General features: G+C 35.4%; 1 protein-coding gene across 3 annotated transcripts in view; it reads right to left on the bottom strand.

Annotated features, from left to right (window-relative positions):
• Nucleotides 1-243: 243 nt before the first annotated feature.
• SMAD2 (SMAD family member 2) overlaps nt 244-18985 on the bottom strand; it is a 42091-nt gene continuing 23349 nt past the window's right edge. For 2 of the 3 annotated variants that reach the window (XM_005865728.2, XM_014539260.1), the window contains 5 exons: nt 16889-16942; nt 15570-15782; nt 12645-12782; nt 12327-12471; nt 244-8379 (listed from right to left, as the gene is read on the bottom strand). In XM_005865728.2, the coding sequence (XP_005865790.1) occupies nt 8256-8379; nt 12327-12471; nt 12645-12782; nt 15570-15782; nt 16889-16942 (674 nt within the window). In that variant the 3' untranslated portion in view covers nt 244-8255. The remainder of the gene's footprint in view (nt 8380-12326; nt 12472-12644; nt 12783-15569; nt 15783-16888; nt 16943-18985) is intronic. The other variant, XM_014539259.1, reaches the window with a different exon arrangement.

The following is an 18985-nucleotide window of genomic DNA, read 5'->3' as shown; positions in this document are numbered from 1 at the left end:
AATACTACTTAAGCAATGTTTTCTTAAGTAGAACTATTTTTTTTTTGTACTTTAAATAGACTGAAATATTTGGTGTGGGTGGGGAAGAAAATCAGCGTTGACCAGAAATCACAGAATACTTAAGCAATGTTTTCTTAAGTAGAACTATTTTTTTTTTGTACTTTAAATAGACTGAAATATTTGGTGTGGGTGGGGAGAAAGAAAATCAGTATTTCACAACTTTAAATTGAAAACCAGCTGTAATAAAGCCTCAGCTTATTGTTTAATTTTTAAAAATGGAACATCGTACTTTTGACAATCACAGGATTAAAGCTTACAAAGAATACATCTACCATCTACATCACAGTGCACAGAGAATGCAGTATCTGAGGACTACCATAGGGAAACAAGAACAGACTCTGCATCCATCATAATGCATTACAAAATTAATGCCGTATTAGAAAAAAATCTCACCTCCTGTCGTCAGTGTTCTAGCTGGTAAGCACCTGAGGGGTAGGAGGCTATGAAACTGAGAGCACTGCTCAGTCTGGATCAGGCCACCAGCTCATTCACCTGCCAGTGGCTGATGCACTTAGTAATCTCAATACAACATTTATGGAAAATACTGGTATATATAACACCACATTCTGGCTTCTTTAGCCGGAAGTCTGGGGAATGTAGAGGATAGAGTATCAAAGGCCATATTTTCCCTCAAGAGAGAAGAAATCCACACCAGTTTTCATTTAATTTTCATTGTGAAAAATTTAAATTTCCGATTACATTAACCCCATCAAAATGTGACTTGTACTTAAATATACACACAGGATCTGCAGAACTTAGCTATCTAGTTGCCTCTTCTCTATCTTTATTAAACCACTATTATTAGCTATTGTTAGAAATCTCATGTTCCATCCACAGTAATAAGTGATTGAAGGACACATATCCAAGTATTGGAAACGTTGACAGCCACAGGGCAGCTGAATTTTATCACAACTATTACAGCATTTATGGGACTAAGGGGAAATCACAAGAATACTTAGGGTGATCAGCTCCTGGGGTGCCTGGGACTTCCCTGGGTTTAGCATTGAAAGTGCCACATCCAGGGAACTCCAGTCCCAGGCACACCAGGGCAATTGCTCACCCTAAAAATACCACTCACTCCTCCCTTGGTATCTCTACAGAAAAGATAAAAAGTTTCAAGAGCATAAATCTACCTATGTGGGCATCAGCTCATAAATATTTTTAGAACACTTGCTAATGGCTAATTCCTAGGAAGTCCATAAATGCCTTAAAGTTGTCAATTTTAAGAATAGTTGGTAGTACTTAAACACATTTGTGAACAGTGCATAAAAGTTCATCCTTGCAAACTGTCTTCAGACAAATCCTCTAACAATTGTTTTTGTCCAGTTATACAGTATTTTACTCTATTTTTTAAAAATTTTCAGAGCTAAGTAAATAATCCAGTTTTATACGTCTTTTCACGTCTTTTAGGTGAAAGCACTTGCTGCCAACCATTTCCCACATTCTTGCTTCATATATTGAAAAGACTACCACCAACTGGAGATTATTTCCCTCAGACCCAAAGGCTCTGAATTATGTAACTTTTAACAGTGCTCCCTCCACCAGAGGATCTGGCCTTGGGGGGAACTGGCAAAAAGAATATTCTGAGATATAAAAGTTTTATTTTGCCTACAATGCTGTGCTCTAGCTCAACAAGTACAGAACTGCTTTCATCTTAATCTCTGTAGTTTTTCTTGTTTTGCCCTCTTGTATAAAAATGGTTAGTGTCACAGCTTCACTATCACTAATAAAAAGAAACAAATATTTATGCTTTAAAGGTCAGGGTCAAAACAAAAATGAAGCCTGAGATAAAGATAATCTAAGAAATGACCAATTTGGGTTCTGCATTTTGCCAAGAAACAGGACTTTAATGGAAGTGACAGATATTTTCTTAGGGACTTATTCAGAAAAGGGAAAATCTCTTTGGAAGAAAACAGACTTTAGTAGGACTTCTTTTCCTACAGACAAATTTTTAGAACTAGCTCTATACTGCAGCAATGTAAAGGGTAGAACTTAATATAGAACCAGAAATATGCCAAGTTCTCTAGTGACTAACATTGTAAATAGCCCAAAGCTTTAAAGCCAGAGGGAGAAAGAACAGTAGAGTGTGAAATAGAAAATGTTATTTATATAGTTCTAAAACTTTACTTTTGTTCTTACAAATCAATATATTATGGATTTCATTATTCCATAAATTATCATCTTTTTATTAGAAATAGAAAGCAAATCCCTATCCCCAATTCAGAAAAGCAAACTGGAAAATTTGGAGAAATTAAGAACTTTTTCTTCTTTTTTCCCCTTGGAGGATAGAACATCATTTTTCAGAAATATTTTTGCAAGAAAAATCTAAAAGTCCTTTGTGTATAGTTAATGAATCCTTCTCACTCCCATTATCAGTGGCATTATTCTTACAAGGGGTCCTTCCACCTCAACTACTGGTGAAATTTTGAGTCTATAATGATCTCATGACAGCAAAGCAATTGATATTGAAATTAACTGAGGCTAATATACTATAGTCAGATCCTCTGTGAATCAGAGATGGCCTAAAGTACTTTGGAAAGTCCATTTCTGTTGGGCACAGGTAAGAAAATCAGGTCTGCACCATCTTCGGGCTCTCCTTAAATACAGGAGAACTTAATTTGGTAGTGGTACTTCCCTGGTATCTTAAGCAGCTATCTTATACCAAAGGGAAAAGAATTAAGGGCAGGGGGTGGGGAACCTCCATCTAACATTTTTTAAAAAGTTAACCCTAAGTTAGTACCTTCCAGAGACCACTGAGTGTATAATAATTTAATTAAGGGATATATAGCAGAGCTTTATTTGATGTTAATGAATTCGTTATGATTCTTAATTGTCATTGTACCTAAAAATGGTATACTAACTGAACCGCCAAATTAGGACTCTGGCAGAATAAAAATAATTACTCCGATGGTCTGTCCATGAAAGGAAAATGTCTGCAAGCAAATTAAGAACTTTCTAGTGAAGCAAGAGAAGCATTCAATATTTTAAAAATATATGCAAATAAGTGATCCTTACTGTTAAGGTTTTTCTGAGTGTACATGTATGTATATATAAATCCATACACACACATTATATAGTTTATTTCCTACTAAAAAGATTTAAGGCAGTTATTCTATCTATAAAGTTAGCTGTAATATCCAGGATAAAACAATTAGTACTCAAGAAATTATGTGAACACGTTAGACAAGTTGTCATAAAGGCCATCTAAATCTAGTATAGTTCCCATTTCCTGGCTGAGGCTACAAACACAGGAATTCCACACCCAGAGACCATTTGTCCCACAATCCCCATACATAAAACAAAGTAGTCTGAACAGTCAAAATATTCATGGAAAGCTTGAAAAGATGTGAGAGGAACTCAATAATAGTATTCTGCCTGCCTTTAGAGACCACACACTATAGTCACTACTCTTGATTGTGCTAAATCCAACAATCCATTATGCTCCAAGGTGGGAAACAGGGCTAATATTGTAGGAAAATCATTGCCTGCAACTGCCGGGAAAGTTCATAATCCTAAACATAAGTTAAAATAGAACCTGATGACATGCTATTTGCTAGTCACAAAGACATTAAACTGAAGATAATTTCTCCCATCAAGTGATGGACCAATTTGAACATCATCAACCTTAATAAAGGAATTAGAACCCTGGGTATGAATAGTACCATCCTTTTTGGTCTTTTGTAAGTCAAAGGAGAGAAACATTCTGATGTACGCTGATATAACACAACTGGCAAGGAAGAGGGCAATCAGCAAAACCATTAGGGACATATGTCAAGAGAAGGGGAGAAAGAATAAAAGTCAGCTGATAAATATAAAGGATTTAGCAAAGTAAAAGCTCATAGCAGAATGAAAATGGGCAATAATTTGTTATGTCTAGACATCAATGCCTTAGATCAGAGTAAAATTTAAAAAAAAGATCGTGTGTTTCTATGTCCACAGACTACTCAGTTATCTAAAGAGATAGGGGTGTGGTGTGGGGGTGGTAATGGAGTGGGGCAAACTGTGAAACTGGAATGTTTGGTTATGAAAGCAACTGCACATGAGACAAGTTTTAAAGATTGTCTTGTTTACTTTATATCCCACCATCAACCAGGAGGGTCCGTATTATTGAATGAATGTCCAAAGTAATTATTTTTAAAAAAGACAGAAATATCCTAAAAGCATATTTGGACAGTTTTTGGAAGAGGTAGAGAAACCAACTGGGTATATACTCTTTTGTTTGATTTCAATTAGCAAGATACTAGACTGATTGTATTTCATCTTCAAAGTTTTAGTCTTGATGAAACTGACAATAAAAGTACAAATAAAAGTGAAATTACAATAATATTAACAACAAAGGAGAAAATCTGACAATGTTTAAAAGACTAATAAATCAAGCAAAATTGGATATGGTTTAAGATTAAAAAAAAAAGAAAAACCCAGGCATTCACAACTTGCAAATATAAAGTTAGAATACAAAATAAGTGTAAAATACAGAATAAGATTATTTAGCTTTCAAGAAAAACTAGGCAGATTTTCTTCTTGCAAAGTGACAGGTCCCAAGAGAGAAAGTAACTCCCACAAGACTAAGCTAAGCACAGCTTGACGGTGAGGACCAAATCCCAGTTATCTTTTTATTACTCAATGCCTATCAGTGTCTACGAGGTAAAGAATAGGCATCATTAAATGTTTACTGAATAAATATATACCATAATGTATAACTAGCATAATTAGTTCAAACCTAATCAGGAAAGTTCTTTAAAGTGGGATGAGAAAAGAATACAGAATTATTCCAAAAAGTGGGCTGATATCCAGTTTTCTCTAATTTTAAACAGCATAAACTTTTCAAACTTTTTTTTTAAGCAATATAACTTTTTAACAAATCTTTGTAGAACTCCAATATAGAACTGAAATGAAACTGCCACTGGTTAGACCAGATCAGTGGGAACATCACCAGCCTCCAATTTCCAAGGCCAGCCCTAAGGTGTCTCTATGGACTCGAATCCACTGTGAAAATGACCATTCATCTAAATGTGACAGATAGCATGGTCCTTCCATTCTCACTTTGTTGAGTTGAAGAAATTACCAACACTGTGAAGAAGTTCTAAATAATGTTGCTAATTTAAAGAAAGACAAAATCCAACAAAGAAGAGATTTCACCATGAAGAATGAAAACAGTCCCTATAAAGGGGGGGAAAGAAAGGGTCCATGTTAAGAGGCCACTGTAGACAATACAGAATGCAAAAACAGCAATCCACTAAAAAGCAAATATGGGAAAAAGCTGATGGTTGGGATTACTACTTGGGCACTGCAGATGCTCTTTGGTTAGACTATTCTAAGAAATGTGAATTGTGAACAGCCCAGGAAACTGCTGTATATTTGGGGGCTATCTAAATATGAAAAAGAGAAGCAGATAAACAAATGCTTTTGGGGTTCAATATCTTCAAAAAAACTTTAGGGAGGTAAACATCTGTATCACTAATGTACATGGGATAATTCTGCCTTTCTGTTAACTATAGTTGTCCCCCCTTATCTGCTGATTTGCTTTCTGTGGTTTCAGTTACTCCTGGTCAACCATGGTCTGGAAAATTCCAGAAATAAACAATTTATAAGTAAAAAACAAACATGACCCTGACCATTAAATATATTCACAAAAATGTAGTCACCACCATGAAGCCAACTGCTCAACAGGTAGAACTGCTCAGTACAACAGGTGCCTCCTAAGAGTTGAGTCCCAGCTTCTGGTGGCACAGAACTCCATTGCAACTGGAGCTGAGCTCCATATTGACATGCTGTGATTGGCACTGCTTCACTTAACATACCAATGCAAGAGTGACTGCCAAGACCCTCCACCAGTCTCAAAGTTGTTCTCTGCCCCCAGAACTGCTCCCAAGTTCTCAATAAACACCTGCAAAGGGCAGACACTCCCCTGTTATCTCCAGCAGATCTGCGGTGGTAATAACTGGGAATTTACACAAATCACAAGATGCCCTGTAGAAGTAGTAATTAGTGAGCAGCAAGAAGTCTGGAAGCAAGCAGCCAGACACTACAATGGTGAAAACTTGCCCAAGGCCGATTTAAAGAAGGGGTTGTTAAATGGTACTGACAAATGTCGAACTTTACAGCAAGGGCTTGACAAAGAAGAAATATTACTGAGAATGACAAAGTCTATCACAAAGTAAGGCCACCTTCAACTATTATAAATTGTAGAACCATTCTGATCCTCAAGTTCGGATCTGTGTAGAGGTGTTCATATAAAGCATTCATAACTAATGAGTTTCCTCTAAAATGAGCCTTTGCATATCATGCCATTCTCTTTGTCAGGAATGCCCATTTGCTCCTTTCTCACGCCAAGTGTTACTGCAAGCAACACTTCCCTCTGTTGTACTCTATCACCCTATTTATTTCCTTCACAGACAAAAAAGCTGATAAAGGGTTATAGTGTTCACCTTTACCCAAAAGCTAAGAAAGTTCCTGGCACATGTAACAGGTGAGCAATAAATATTTGAATGAGTAAAAATTTACTACACGTTTACAAGAATACATGCATGTACACACAAATATTGGAAAATGAGGAATACTTAACAGAAAACAACCAAATGCTGAAAGTACTGAAAATGACACCTGTAGAAACAGGTGACTACGGTTTCGAAAAACAAGTACCTAAGATATTTATCCTAAAAATATAAAAATTTACTAGAAGGGGACTAGGAGTGGTTATTTTTCATTTCTATTGAGATGCAAACAAGTAATGTTTAAACAGCAATAACTTCACATTAGACCTGGGAGTTACTTGCTGCAGAACGAACTACCCACAGAGCTTCTGTTCCTCTCACTGCAGAGCATAAAATGTGGTTGATTCTAGTAACAAACATATATTCAGTTTTAGTTAAGAACAGCTCAGGCTGTAGGTGATTATAAGCTTAAAAAGTTGCTAAACTGCTTCTCCCCAAATTTTTAAAATTCCATTAATAATTATGTAAAATAAAAGATTTTAAAAATTGAATACAACATATTTTAAAAACAGATGGCCCTTATCTGCTGACCACACCTCAGCATCACTTTTCTAGGTATTCTGCAGGTACAATTACATTCACAAAAGGTCCATTCATAAAATAATCTGGTAACTAAATCAAGTGAAACTCAAATCAAAGAGCACTAGGTCTGCTGTTGAAACATTTAAAATACCTTTAAAAAAAGTGTCTACATCTATAGATTGGCTTTAAAAAAAGGACAAATGGAATAATTGTAGCATATCCCTGAAAATAATTATACTGCCACCTATGTATTTTTTATGAGGTGTAAGGATAAATTAATAGACTACTAGGTCACACAAGTCAAGTATTATCTGTTGAAATGTGTAAGACAAAGCAACTTACTCCATATGCATTCTTACTGTACCCCAGAAGCGACTGGTGCTGGCACTATCAGTGCAACCATTACTGGCGACGGATAACATGCTATTCTGTTTTTGTATCAGAACAAAAGTAGGAATGGAGAAGAGGTTTGAAAAGATTTTCTGCAAGGCTTTGTTATAGAAATTTAGCAGTAAACAAACCAACCAACAAGAACAAATGTTTAAGACTCACTGAACACATTAAGGTCAAGGATGTCAAAAGTTATCCACTTTTCTTCCCCCAAGAGTTTATTTTTGGTAAAAGGCAGAAAAATTAGTTTTTCTACAAGGGAAATCTGCTTCTAAATGATAATTTGAAAATCTTGATATATATTATATATTAAAAAAGACACACACAAATAACGGAGAAGTGGGAATAACAGATTAGGTACTGTAACTTTATAAAAGCTTGCCTAAATCAAGAAGCAGCACACACACACCTAATTTATGCAAACTAAAAATGTATATAAACAGCACAATACTGTGATACTGGATCATGATACATTACCTGTACACATAACTACTACTGTTATTAATAAGCCTTTGGGACACTCAATTTTATGCCCAACAAGACATTAGTAAGTCTTTAAAATCTTCTCTTCCTCCTTTATGGGAGGGTATTTCTAGACACTAATTTTCCCATCTAATATTCGAATATAGGAAACGGATTCCACAAGGTGCTTTAATTGATGAGACCTCAAGTGCTGTTTTCTCGGTTGAATTTTTGGATACAAACAGTCCATGGGGACCACACACAAATACTATGACAGAAAAGTTGATACAGTAAGTCTTTTGATGGGACTGGATTGGTGATGGAACTTTATGACATGCTTGAGCAACGCACTGAAGGGGATCCCATCTGAGTTAATACTTTGTCCAACCACTGCAGAGGTCCATTCAGATGAAGTTCAATCCAGCAAGGAGTGCTTGTTACCGTCTGCCTTCTGTTTAAGAGAATACAAGCAAATAATTATGAAGTTAAGAGAACTTGACTATGTTTAGTTATATGCAATAAGAATTTAGATAAAGTAAAAAGTTGAATATACTGAAACCTAAATTCTTTTGAACAAGTTTGGATATCTAATTATTTTGAAAACTGCTTAATCCTCAAAGTCTAACAAAGTATTCCCAATGACATTTTTCTTTTAAAAAGATTTATAAAAAACCTTCTTTTCCCCTGAAATTAAAATTAGTAGGGTAACCTTATTATTTACCATCCAAAATGGGACACCTTTATGAGAGAATGTAGTCACTATTAATAATCATGCCAGGGCAAGAGATGTAAACCAGGACTGCCCCATGCTAACAGGAATATATAGTTACTCTACTTATTTAACAACTACAGAATAGAAGATATCCAAATACCAAATGAAGTCTAAATAACATAGGGTTAAAGTATACCAAAACAAAATTCTGACCCAAACTCATCACAAAATGTTAAGAGTTATAGTAGTTCAACTTTCCTAGACAAAGCCAATAATATCCCTTTTAGCAACATCATGCAGACTTTTAAAAGAAACACCCTTACTACTTCAACAAAAAGGGCTACTGTCTGGGAATCATAAATTGTTCAATGACATCCTGTCATTTCCATGTACTGATTTGAGCTGTTTTATTTAATATACAAGTCAGTAAATCTGCTTGCTTGTGACAGCCCTACAAACATGAGAAAAGGCTATTATCAACATTTCACCTCCAAGTAACACATGCTCAATATATTAAAACTGTATTTCAAGGGATGTGGTCTTTTGTAGCAGAGGGTCTAGTGCCCCATTATGCCCTTCAGATTTTTCAGTGTTCTCTAGACTAGCGGTTGCCAACCTTTCGGACCTCACGGACCACCACTGGTCTGCGGACCACGGTTGGCGACCGCTGCTCTAAACATCTTCCAACTGCAGGTGTCTGCACTTATCTGCCTGAGAACTTCTTAGCTCTGTCCACGTGTGTAGCAGACTAGAAGTGCCAGGAAATTAATACCCCCAGGAGCAGCCTTCAAGCAATGACAAAGGAATTGGCATTAAAATGTTGTTTCCTTTCCCTCTGTGTGGGATAATTCTGAATGTTCTTTACCATTTTCCAAAGTTTCCCTCAGGGAATAAACTAGTGACCCACCCGCTATAGTAGATGGATTAATAATGATACTGGCTGCCTTCCCTCCCCTACCTCACTTCCTACTTCCTCCTTCCTTACCAGTGTTTCCTCCATTTCCTAAACTCTTTGCACTTGAATCCTTGTCTCAGAGTCTGAGATATACACTAAGACATTCCTAAAATATGACACACAAAACACAATAGTCCAAATCTGATCTGTATAGACTCATTGCCTTGTTCTTTTTAAATTATTATTATTATTTTATTGATTTCAGAGAGGAAGGGAGAGAGAGAGATGATAGAAACATCATTGATCGGCTGTCTCCTGAATGCCCCCTACTGGGGATCCAGCCCAAAACCCAGGCATGTGCCGTTGACTGGAATCGAACCTGGGACCCTTCAGTCCACAGACCTACATTCTATCCACTGAGCCAAACCCTCACTGCCTTGTTTTGATTTAGAAACTATGTCTACTAGTATCTATGCAGCTTAAAATTGCACAAGCACACTTTACAAATTGCCTCATTATCCATGAGATATAGGCAAGACTGACCCTTTCTCATCTTCCCCTTCACTCTTTTTGTTTTGTTCTTCACAGTTTCTCCTGCCTTTCATCTCTCCCCTGGATCAGACCTTTGGCAGCTATATTGCCAAAATCTCTTTTAATTTTGATTTTGCTATGTGCTGAAGTCTGGATTTTTGCTGAAGTCTGATGTTTTTCCCCAGTTTGTTTTCAGTCCAATCATTTCATTACTACATTAGTTTAACCTTCAGGAAAAATTCTTCATCTAGGTCACTGAAGGGTAGAAATAAGTTTAAGAAGACTGTCACTATACCTATTTGGGCAAAAAAGTTGCACTTGAGGCATTATTCATCCCCCTACCTGTTTAGTTACTCCAGTACTGGTTCACTTATTTCTCAACAAAATATAAATTCCTTACACATCTATATTTCCTTTTTAATGTATTCCTGACTTTATACTGGGAATTGAGTTGGCATTAAAGAAATGAAAAAACCGTTTTAGAAGTCCAACCGTTAGAACTACCTCCTCATATTCAAAGTCATTAAAGATAAAAGGTTCCTGGTAACTACCCACAGTTCACAGATACATGGGTATTTTGATTTGTAAATGTTCAAGAAAGCTTCGTAATTATCCAAGTAGATATACCTGACTCTACACCCATAAAACCATACTGTGTATTATTGCTTCTCATAATTACAGATTTTAAATGATCTCTGGGTTACAGAATGGCAGAGTCCACAGTAAATGCAGGGCAGTATCTCTCTCTCCCAATTAAAACTGCTTTTAGTGGGAGACCTATAATCTATTTCTCTAATCTATTCAGTTCATATTTAATTCAACTCATTTTCTACCATGTTCTGCAATATTCTAATATTTGAAGGGGGAAAAAAAGGTCTGACCTGAAAACATTATATCAGATAGCACTATTTGAATCTAATTTTAATATCAACTCAGATCAATTCAAGTCCAAAGGAAAAAAAGGAAATCAGCAGTCCTTAGAGGTATCACATCTCAAAAGGGAAATAGTTAAAGCAAAGAAAACTACAGCAAAGTCACAAAATGAATTATTCTACTAATATACCTAGGACAAAATAGTGAGAAGTCTTCATTCTAGGATATAAATATACAGCACAGAATATATTTTTATGGAAGTATATAACCAAAAGACCTCAAATCTAACCACCTCACACAACTTACTTAAGATCAGAAATCAAGTCCAAATGAAATGAAATAAATTCTGAAGAAGGGCCCAAACTGTGGAATTCTATTGCTATACTATATGAACATCTTAAGTAGACATTCAAAGAGTAAGCAATATGACCTGGAGAAGGATCAAGTATTTTACTTACAATTCCATTCTTTAATATGCTGATGAAGTCTTCCTTTTCTTTGATGTGGAATCCAATCTATTGTAATCTATCTTACCTCTTGATGACAAATGTGCTTTTGTAAAACTCAATTACGTAACTGGTACCACTATCTTTAGAGAAGAGGGTAAGAGTCAAGGAGAGCTTCCCTCAAGTCCTGTCTCCACCCGTTACAATGTGTCCTTGGGCAAATGATCAAATCTCTCCTAAGTCTATTTCCAAATAGTATTAGTCTGAACCATTTTTTTATTTACAAAGACTGCAACCTCATAAAGAAAAGATAGGAACAGAAATTCTTAGCAATGTTGAAAGACATGATACTACATTTAAAACAAGCACAGTGCCTGACACCTAACAAGTACCCCCTTCTATTACTGAATCAAGTTCCAACTCTTAACTTTATATTCAGGTGGTCTCAACTTATTTGTTCAGACTTTTTCTTCTTCTTCTGTATTTTCTATATTCTCCAGGCAAATTGAACTGCTATTTTATTGCCAGAAGCACCATCTGCCACGCCCTCATAGCTATGATTACTAAAATACTATACATCTTAGAATGTACATGATCTCGACCATCTCTACCAGAAGCCTTCACTGAGCCCCAGTGAAAACATACCTCCTTCTATGAACTGACATAATCCTTCCTTTACACCCCTTTTTATGGTATTTAACAATCTGTATTATGTTACAGTGAATGTCTATACATGTTTCAATTTTATCTTCTATAATGCCAGCAACTGAAATTCACTATATTTTGAATCTAGAGGCCTCCGACTTTCTTTTATTTCACATAAAGATCTACTGACTCCATAACCTCAATGAAAACAGATACATGTGAACTCCGGACTGTGCAAGAATGGGGGTAAAAAAAGAATTATGTGGAAATTTAAGAACTGAATATGTATTTCATACCGGTATTCTGCTCCCCACCCTTTCACAAAACTCATTCTTATGGTGCACATTCTAGTTAGCTGATACACGGCTTCAAAACCTTGATTCACAGACTGAGCCAGAAGAGCAGCAAATTCCTGGTTGTTGAAGATCTTCAGATTACAGCCTATGATGGAAAAAGTAAAAAAAAAAAAAAATTGCATAAAAAGAGCACTGTTGTAAGAAAATAGCTTTAAAAGGGCTACACATATTAGAACACAAGCATGCAAATCATCTCCTGATTCCTAAAATTAACAGCAACCAGAAAAGATAGGTTCATTTACATTGTTGTATCCATACCTGGTGGAATTTTACACACTGTTGCAGGGTGCCAGCCGTATCTCTGATTACAATTGGGGCTCTGCACAAAGATTGCACTATCACTTAGGCACTCAGCAAAAACTTCCCCACCTATGTAATATAAGCGCACTCCTCTTCCTAAAACAAAATACATACGGGATTAGTTTTATAACATTTACTATTTCAGCATGACTTGGGAAGAGTCTTCTGGAGGAATACTAAAATAATATAAGGTACTTAGATGACATTTGCTATAAGCTATGCTTTTCTGAAGTCTAATTTGAAACATGCTACAGTATACTTTTCCAAATATTTCTCAACAATGATTTTATAGATTTGCAAAAATAATACATACTTATCAAAACTATTTAAACAATGTAGAAAAGTACATGGATAGTAGTATAAAAAACTTCATACCAATTATATATTTCAAAATTAAGTAAAAGAAATTGAGTTAATTTGGAGGGAATTAACTAATGTTTGGAGAAATAGACCTTCATTATAATACATAGTATTTCTTTAAATAGCCCACTAAAGTTAAGAAAAAAAGGTAATAAAAATGATCAAGCCCTGGCTGGTGTGGCTCAGTTGGTGGAGCATCGTCCTGTACACACCAAATCACTGGTTCAGTCCCTGGTCGGGGTACATATGGGAGGCAACCAATCAATGTTTCTCTCTCACATCAATGTTTCTCTCTTCCTCTCTCTAAAATCAATTAAAAATTTTTTTAAAAAAATCATCAAGAGTTTATTTCTGGTGGGCCTGACTTAATCAGGTGATACCCTTGAAAGAGATTAGGCTGTCCCTAGTGAAAGTGATTCAAAGGTGAGAGACGGTCAACGCAAGGGACTTTCCAGTGGGGACTATGAATGCAGGTCCACCTGGCAAGGAATGTAGGTGGACTCTAGATGCTGACAGCAGCCTCTAGCTGACAGTCTGCAGGAAATGAGGACCTCAGTACTGTAAGTTCAAGGAAGTGAACTCTGCAACTCATGTGGTTGGACAAGGACCTCAAGCTCCAGATGAGAAGGCAGTTCAGATGACACCTTGATTCCCCTAGTGAGACCCTGAGAAGACTCCTAAGCCATGCCTGGAGTTCTGACCCACAGAAACTGTGAGATAATAAATTTGTGTTATTTTAGGCTGGTCAGTGTATGGTAGTATGTTACACAATTTAAAAAACACACAAAATTCCCCCACAAAGCTAATAAAAGAACCAACAAGCCAGATTTAATATAGAGATACAAAATCTGATGCCCTGTTCTCTTATGACTACAGAATATGTGTTTAAAAATAATCATTTACTTGACCATCAGGAAAACATGAAGTCTAAAAAGTAAAGATATTTTCAGGCTAGATTCTCTGATCAAAAACACCTACTAAACTAGAAGTAAAAAAAAAAAAAGATAATCCAATAATTATATCAATCTAAAATTTTGCAGAAATGAAATAAGGTACAGAAAACCTTTTGTTAAATTTTTATGCAGAATCCCAATTAAAACACAGGAAAAAAAGAATATTTTAAAGTAGGGTGGATATGCAGAGGCCTTCCTCACCTACAAGACACCTTGGTACCCTAACAAGATAAGCAAAATTTTAAAAATCAAGCAAGATTTGAGGAATTCCACATGAAGCCAAATAAGAGACCTCTTAAATCCCTAATACTCTACAGCAGTGGTTCTCAACCTTCTGGCCCTTTAAATACAGTCCCTCATGTTATGACCCAACCATATTTTCGTTGCTACTTCATAACTGTAATGTTGCTACTGTTATGAACCGTAATGTAAATATCTGATATACAGGATGGTCTTAGGCGACCCCTGTGAAAGGGTTGTTCGACCACCAAAGGGGTCGCGACCCACAGGTTGAGAACCGCTGCTCTACAGTATCACACTCACTCTTTAGTGATCAGCATCATTTATCATAGGAGGTGACTGTTCGTTAAATGGAAACAGAAGAAAACAATTGTTAAAAGAAGTTACTTTAAGGTAATAAGAACTATGTTCAGTTATATCAGTGGTGTTTAAACATTTTTTTTTTACATAAGTAAAAAGGAAATATTGAAGACCCCCAAAGAGTTTTACATCTATGGAAACTTACCATACTAGACATTAAAACTAGGATTTAAAAAATGTATTCACTTAAAATAAAAAAAAAAAACACCCCTCAACATGTTAACATAAATAGCAGGTTTATAAATAAATAAAAAACCTTTCCAAAGTAAAAAAAAAAAATTAGTTCTCAGAGTAGCAATGTATTTTTGCAAATCTCTTTAATGTCTAATTTAACAGAAGAGCATTGGATTCTCTTTAATGTACATTTAATTTCTTGCAAGCTCATATGCCATCTAGCCTCTGAATACTTCACTGTGTGAGAGATGGCAGTGGAAAAGGCAAATAGCATCCTAGTACCATTAATGAAAATAGTTTTGACCTCACGAACTTGCTGAAAGGTTGTTCGGACTACCACATTTTGAGATACTTTGTGGATTATTTTTTGAACTTCATGAAATAATAGTTCTTGTTTTACATATCTTGCTTCAGATTAAAAGTGATATTTAACACATGAACTCACTGAAGGGAGAAACTAGGAGATGTAAATGAACTGAAAAAAATTCATCATTTGTTAAAAAAATATGATCATGACAATTTTATGATTGGTAGAGACTCAGCAAAGTAAAGTTATTTTAACACCTATTTATTGAAGGATCTCCCAGTATCAAAGACGCCAAATAAAGAGAAGTCATAGAGTTTGTAGATGGAAGGATCACCAGGATTTATTAAAAGCAGTGAAGCTGTGCACTTAAACTGACAGAGACAAGGCAGGCTTTTCTGCACACAATCGTTTGATGTGGTAAACCACATAATGCTCACATTATGAGTATATGGCATTGGTTTTTCACACAGGGAAAAAAAACAAACATACCTATATGTCTTCTTGTCATTTCTACTGTAGCATTTCGGTTGACGTTGGAAAGTAAACCTAAGCAGAATCTCTCTGAATTTGATGGATCTGTGAAGCCGTCTACGGTAAGTGAGGGTTGTGATGCATGGAAGGTCTCTCCAACCCTCTGGTTTAATTCATAATAGGCTATTGAACACCAAAATGCAGGTTCTGAGTATGTAACTGGCTGCAAGTCTAGGACAGAGGAAACCAAACCCATAAGAGTAAGAAATGTTGTGTGAACGATTCAAGCCAAGAACAAACTGAGTATTATCATCTTTACATGCTCTATGCCAGCCTATCCTGGCAAAAGCTCAGGAAGTAGATCTAACTTCTACGTCATGAACTCCAGTTTCCGTAGATCATACCAGATTTTCAATTTTTCAATTTCCCCAATCTCATTAAGTCATCCAGTCTTCAAACTTAATAAAGCTAATTTTTGGTAGAATTAAGTGGAATAAAGCTGGAGCAAGAATTAATATAGTCTATGGCCACAAGAAGGAAAAATGTCACAATAATAGGATACAAAATGACATACTTTTGACATTTGTCTATTTTAATATCAGATCTTCAGGGGTTACCCTAATTACAAAAATATAAAGCATCCCCTTACACACACACACACACACACACAAAAGTAAATAAATACAAAGAATGTGCAAGTAGAAACAGAACATGGATTCAAAAGAATCTATATATTGCATGGGAAAACTAGGCTCACATGCATTTAAGTTCTATAATTTTGATTATAAACCATCACAAGGAATATCATTTAAAAAATGACCATTTTTATAGAATAAATTCCAAATGTGTCAAATGAAGAGAAATTGTGAAATAGCAAGATAAAATAGTAAAAAAATAAACTATACACACACACGTATACTTATACACACACACGTACACACACGTGCACACACGTGCACACACTAGCTCTCACACAGCCCCCAAACCACATATTTGTGGTACATGTACACATATTTACCTCTTATATTAATAATTGCTATTATAATACATATCATAAAATAACATACCCACAAATATCTAGTCGTAATGTCATAAAATTTACTGTGACTAAAGAATATGGTTTCCATGAATAAACAGATTATAATTTCTTATGTGTGCCAGTAGAAAAGCGGTTTAGTAATATTGAGGCACATTACCAGTATCATTTTTAAAAAGCACTAACTTGAATAATTACTTGGTTATTTATGGGCTCCCGTTCTCATATATAAAATAATGACCAAAGAGGACATTTAAATAATACAGTATAAAACAGTGGAGGGAAAATATTTGCAACTTACCCAAACTATGATTAACAGGGGAAAGAGTAGTAGGAGATAGTTCTGCTGGGGATCCTGAAATAAAAGAAGTTAATTTAAAAACAGATATGAAAGTATTTCCAGAACTTCTGACCAAATAATAAAATAGATTATAATTAAGCATCACAAATAATAAATAATTTACATCCCAAGCATTATAAATATAGAGCTGCTTGGTTCTGGTAGGGTAGCTCAGCTGGTTAAAGTATTGTCCTGATAGGCTAAGGTTATGGGTTCGATCCCTGGTCAGTGTATATACAGGAATCAACCAATTAATTCATAAATAAGTGGAACAACAAATCAATGTTTCTTTCTCTCTCTAAAAATCAATAAATATAAATTAAAAAAGATATACAGCTGCTTCATGTTAGTGTAATTTTGGAGACTTCAATATATAAAAGGTAAAAAAGGCGTAAAACAGTCCTAGCTTCTAGTCACAGAGTTCCCCTTCCCAAAGGCATCCAGTGTATTTTTCCAAAAATAATCTATGTATCAAATAAGTAAATATATTCTCTTCTGTGCCCCCTGTTCTTTATATACAAATGTAATATAGTTAACTTTGCTTTTAAAAAATTAAAAGATTGCAATGACTAATTTGCACATTTTGCATACTTTCAATTACACCTGAAGGACAGACTCTTAAAAGAGGAACTGGCCGAAACCGGTTTGGCTCAGTGGATAGAGCGTCGGCCTGCGGACTGAAAGGTCCCACGTTCGATTCCGGTCAAGGGCATGTACCTTGGTTGCAGGCACATCCCCAGTAGGAGATGTGCAGGAGGCAGCTGATCGATGTTTCTCTCTCATCGATGTTTCTAACTCTCTATCTCTCTCCCTTCCTCTCTGTAAAAAATCAATAAAATATATTAAAAAAAAAAAGAGGAACTGCCAGGTCAAAGGGCTGTGGTTCTATCATTTTGATAGATTTTGCCAAAATTGTCACCAATAGAGCTTGTACTGGTTCACATTCCCGGTAACAACAAATGGTGAGGGGACGTTCATGTTATTGTTAATAGATAAGAACATGGTCTTAAAAAGTATAGTTTTAATCTGTGTTTCTCTTATAAATGACATTGAGTAGCTTTATACTTATTTATATTGTATTTCCTTTTTGTGAATGGTCTGTTCTTTTCCTTTGTTCTTTTCTCTATTGTGGTTCTAATCACTTTTCTTACTGACCTATAGAAGGCTCTTTATGTATTAGGCATCTTAGTTAGCCCTTCCATGCTATGAGTTGCAAATATTTGATTGTTTTATGACTCTTCATCCTAATTCTGATTAAGCAGTATTAAAAAAAAACTTATGTGATATAACTTATCAAGCATTTTGAGATGTATCACTTTGGTAAAACAGTGGTAACAATGGATATTCTTGTTTTACTCTTAACTTTAAGAGAATACTTCTAGTATTTTCCCATTAAGTATAATGCTGGCTTTGATAATGAGAGAGATAACATTGCTTATTTAGGATTTTTAGATCAATACTTCCAAGCAATACTGGTCTGCAGATTTACATTGCAAGTGCAATATTATGCTACTTCATAATTATAATCTAGAAGCTGTATGCCTTTCTTATGTTCTGTAACAGTTTAAAGAGCATTTTAATAACACATTCCTTAGTAGTTTGATAGAGATTCTGTGTCAAATTGTTTGCAGTTAAACATTTTCTAGGGTTTATTCTAAGACATTTCTCTATTTCTTCTATGACAGTTGATAGCTCTATTTTTTGGAGTCAGTTTGGTAGGTTATATTTTCTTAGAAAATTACTCATGTCTTCCAGTTCTAGGTAAGCAAGCTTACTCTAATCAAGAACATATGGGGAGAGGGCACAGATATACAAAATAAGAAAAAGAAGGTAGAACTGCAGACACAGAAGAAAAAAAGCAAAAAACCAAAAAAAAACACAACAAAACAAAACCACTCAATACCACACAACTAATTTAAATACATTTGTTGTAAATTTGTTCAATAGTTATATATAACTAGAGGCCCGGTGCATGAATTTGTGCACTATTGGGGTCCCTCGGCCTGGCCTGCAGGATTGGGCCGAAACTGGCTCTCCAACATCCCCCGAAGGGTCCTG

This window comes from Myotis brandtii, unplaced genomic scaffold, assembly GCF_000412655.1.
Source record: "Myotis brandtii unplaced genomic scaffold, ASM41265v1 scaffold212, whole genome shotgun sequence".
In the NCBI taxonomy this organism is placed as follows: domain Eukaryota; kingdom Metazoa; phylum Chordata; class Mammalia; order Chiroptera; family Vespertilionidae; genus Myotis; species Myotis brandtii.
The sequence above is the reverse complement of the archived record's forward strand: the minus strand, read 5'-3'. Positions and strand labels throughout refer to the sequence as shown.